Source organism: Eufriesea mexicana, unplaced genomic scaffold, assembly GCF_001483705.2.
Source record: "Eufriesea mexicana isolate 0111107269 unplaced genomic scaffold, ASM148370v2 scaffold168, whole genome shotgun sequence".
In the NCBI taxonomy this organism is placed as follows: domain Eukaryota; kingdom Metazoa; phylum Arthropoda; class Insecta; order Hymenoptera; family Apidae; genus Eufriesea; species Eufriesea mexicana.
The window spans coordinates 303,239-306,500 of record NW_016908333.1 but is presented as its reverse complement, the minus strand read 5'-3'; the positions used below and the strand labels follow the sequence as shown (position 1 = coordinate 306,500).

Below are 3,262 nucleotides of genomic sequence, written 5' to 3'. Positions count from 1 at the left end.
TGTATATATATATATATATATGTATATAGAACAAATACGATGCTGATCGTGAAAAATTACAATTGCGAAAAATAATATTATTTTTGGTATTGTTTCTATTTTAATACAATAAAAATTTCTTTCCATGTACGATCATTTTATTCGTACAGTATTGCTTTAATACGTAATATGGGTCATGACGTTTACACAAGTATGGCAGATATTGTAAATTTCCAAACTATCTACAGAGCTGTTGTTTCATGCACTACTCGAATTTTCCTCGATGCGTTTTATTTATCGAATGTTTAAATTTTATACGTATATTTTCATTATATAATTTAATGCAAAACGTGAAATTATCTTTACTATAGGTTGAAAGATAATTACTTACCTACTCGATGGTTTACTTTCATCCGCATCTTTAATTGGTTTTATTTCGTGATCGTCTTTCGATGTTTTATGCTGGGTGATTCTCATACCGCCTGCTCTCACTAGAGCAAAAATACAAAAAATACATTTTTACCAAAAAAAAAAGTTAAATGGTCAAACGGCCTTGAAATATCCAGACAGGTGAATACGACGTCATTTAGAGAGTCGTGTAAACATCTTAACCTTTATCATTTTAAAGGGAAATTTCGATTTATTTAGTTACCTGCAGGAGGGTGCCCACCCTTGAGTTTACACTCTTGCGGACTTGACATTTAAGCCGTAATTAATAGTCTAAAATATAATTAAAACTCTTCTCTTATTTCACAGGAAAACACGTCTTGCTTGTTGCTCTGCGACACCAATCACACTGATTTGATGGCGGCCGGTGCTGTAATAAATAGGTACGATAACTAGCAGTGGGGATGTTGACTTCAAGATATATCTTTCCATATTATCTATTATATTGCATTTTTCTTTTTTCGCATCAAATTTAAAATTATTTCATAATTTCAACTTCAAATTATATGATTTCGATGTATAAATAACGTTTATTAAGATAAACGTGTGCACGAAAAAATGCAAAAATTTTATATTGAATTGTACATTTTATTAAAGAAAACAGTTGACAGGATACAATAAGCCATAAAAGTTATTAATTAAGTTTTTTTTCTTTCTGTTCTTGATACATGTAATGAAGATCTTTAGAATCTTCATCAGAAATGTGCACCCAGCCAGTTGACTTTATGTGATATACTGCAAAAAAATTAATTTTTTATAACATATTGTGGAACTTCTTTCATCTAAAATTACCTACCTCTTACAATACCACCAGAATAAGCATCTCTATGAGTGGCATGATAAATTGATCTCCTACCAAGTTCATAAGCTTCTTCGTCAGTTAAATCCCAACGATAACCAGAATCTAAAGCACCAAAGGCATAAATTGATCCTGATCCTACGCTAAAAACCTTTCCTGGTGTGCGAGTACCTTCTGAATCAACATAGTATAAACTAGGTCCTCTTTTATCCCAACCAGCAAGCATCATACCTATTAATGAACATTTTGTTGATTTCATTAAATAAACTTCAATCCAATGCAGTTAATTTCAAAGGAGACAAAATTACCAATACTTAATCCCATTCCTTTGTAATTATATATCATATTTGATAGCAGTTTACTAGCAGCTGCAATAGAAATACGTTCTCTATTTCTTAATTCATATATACGACATTGTTTTGCTAGGACACGATCCCAATAAACACAATCTGCAGCACCGCCAGCTAAAGTTCCAAGAAGATAATCATTGATTTCAACAATTTTCTTCATATTGGAGGAACCTATGCAAAAAAATTTTATCGTAACATAATATATTACTCTTTTATTATTATCTCCGATACGTATGTATTTCTAATTTACCAATAAATTGGCCTCCCGTTGCCCGTGAATCGACAGCAAGGACGATTCCACCTTTGTATTGAAAACCCAATGTGGTAGTTCCATGATCAAAGTTGATTTTTATGTGTTTTCCCGCGTCATCGGTTCCTGTTGCTAGTTGTGCCAATTTTTCTGCTGGCTATACATATTAAGAAAATGATTTCAAGTAACGTGAAGTGACATGATGTAGCAAATTTAAATTGCAGTGTGATTATGATGGAAGCTGACAATTCGATTTGAATAATGTACTCACATTTATATATGGTGGCACAGCCAGTTGCATATTGTTTAGAAAATTTTTACTATATCCCATAATTTCTTGCATAGAATCATCTTCTCTACCCGGGGTATTAAAATCAACGTAAGAATTTAGTTTGCAAACTTCAGCAAGCGCCATTTTTGTAATACGTTCTAGTGTCGAATGCTTGTCATCTTGTTAATTCGTATGTTCACGATAGGTAGCGCGTTTGATGCCGTACTCTGACGCAGTTTGCCGCCCAAATTTTAATTTATTGTGCGCAATAACTGTGTGTCGTGTTTCGTACTAAAATAAGTGTCTTTTTTCCGAAAAAAGGTTATTTAGTTTCGTAGCATTTATTTGGAAGAACAGTTACATGGTAACGGAACAAAAGGATTCTATCAATTGGAGGGAAAGTGTAAGGAAAGATATTTCTCGATAAAATGTAACGTATAATAAAATATAGGTTATGTAATACGAATACGAGGGTAGATTCATTTCCAGTTAGAATTTGTTTCGACGCAATAGGGATATATCAATAACAAATAAGATAATTGTTACAAAAGCTTTAATAATTCAGTAAATATTCTCATTTACATTATTTTCTATTCGGTTGCGATGATGCAATAAAGTATAAAGCGTGCAATGTCCGAGAATTTTCAAATATTTCTGTTTCCTACTTTACGAATATTTCTTTATCGACCACAGCCAATACAGCAGGGATTCACTGTTATGTTCATCTTTTAGGTGGAGTCGGTTGGTGGCGCTAGGAGTACATCGATACGAAATACGGATAATCGTCAGTTTGAATTCCCGTATCTCTCCAAAGAAGTTACTAAGTAAACAACGAAAATTGGGTGAGTCGAACATATTCAATTTAATTACCGTATAATGTTTTATCATCGAGTGTATATTCATACCAACGTACAGCAAATTTCTGCATGTATAACTTTATCGATTATGTATCTAGGAAACATAACCACTGTTTCATCGTGTTCCATGCCTATACCACGAAACTTATGTATATTTGCTTCTCTCGTATTTCTTTCGTATTCATGGAAAGACTACTATAATGCAGGGCTGATTTATTACTACGAAACGATTATCTGTATCAATAACGATAACGGGTTTCCCAAAAAAAAAAAAAAAGAAACCTTCGAACTTTTCGTTCGCGTAGAACG

At 32.7% G+C, this 3,262-nt stretch overlaps 2 protein-coding genes across 2 annotated transcripts in view; both read right to left on the bottom strand.

Annotated features, from left to right (window-relative positions):
- LOC108555271 (death-associated protein 1) overlaps nucleotides 1–783 on the bottom strand; it is a 1,791-nt gene extending 1,008 nt beyond the window's left edge. Inside the window, exons 1-2 of the mRNA XM_017910845.1 lie at nucleotides 632–783; nucleotides 371–470 (exon numbers count right to left, since the gene is read on the bottom strand). Of these exons, the coding sequence (XP_017766334.1) occupies nucleotides 371–470; nucleotides 632–680 (149 nt within the window). The 5' untranslated portion in view covers nucleotides 681–783. The remainder of the gene's footprint in view (nucleotides 1–370; nucleotides 471–631) is intronic.
- A 234-nt stretch (nucleotides 784–1,017) lies between these two features.
- Prosbeta5 (Proteasome beta5 subunit) lies at nucleotides 1,018–2,240 on the bottom strand. The gene is made up of 5 exons (XM_017910844.1): nucleotides 2,097–2,240; nucleotides 1,826–1,982; nucleotides 1,534–1,746; nucleotides 1,223–1,456; nucleotides 1,018–1,161 (listed from the first exon to the last, which is right to left on the bottom strand). The coding sequence occupies exons 1-5, from the start codon at nucleotides 2,238–2,240 to the stop codon at nucleotides 1,061–1,063; spliced, it is 849 nt and encodes a 282-aa protein (XP_017766333.1). The 3' UTR covers nucleotides 1,018–1,060.
- Between the last annotated feature and the right edge of the window lie 1,022 nt (nucleotides 2,241–3,262).

Coding starts and splice junctions, on each gene's coding strand:
- Prosbeta5 (XM_017910844.1), bottom strand. CDS start 2,240: ATGGCGCTTGCTGAAGTTTGCAAACTAAATTCTTACGTTGATTTTAAT. Junction 1,457..1,533: donor AGGAATGGGATTAAGTATTG/GTAATTTTGTCT, acceptor GTTCATTAATAG/GTATGATGCTTGCTGGTTGG. Junction 1,162..1,222: donor TTCTGGTGGTATTGTAAGAG/GTAGGTAATTTT, acceptor ATTTTTTTGCAG/TATATCACATAAAGTCAACT.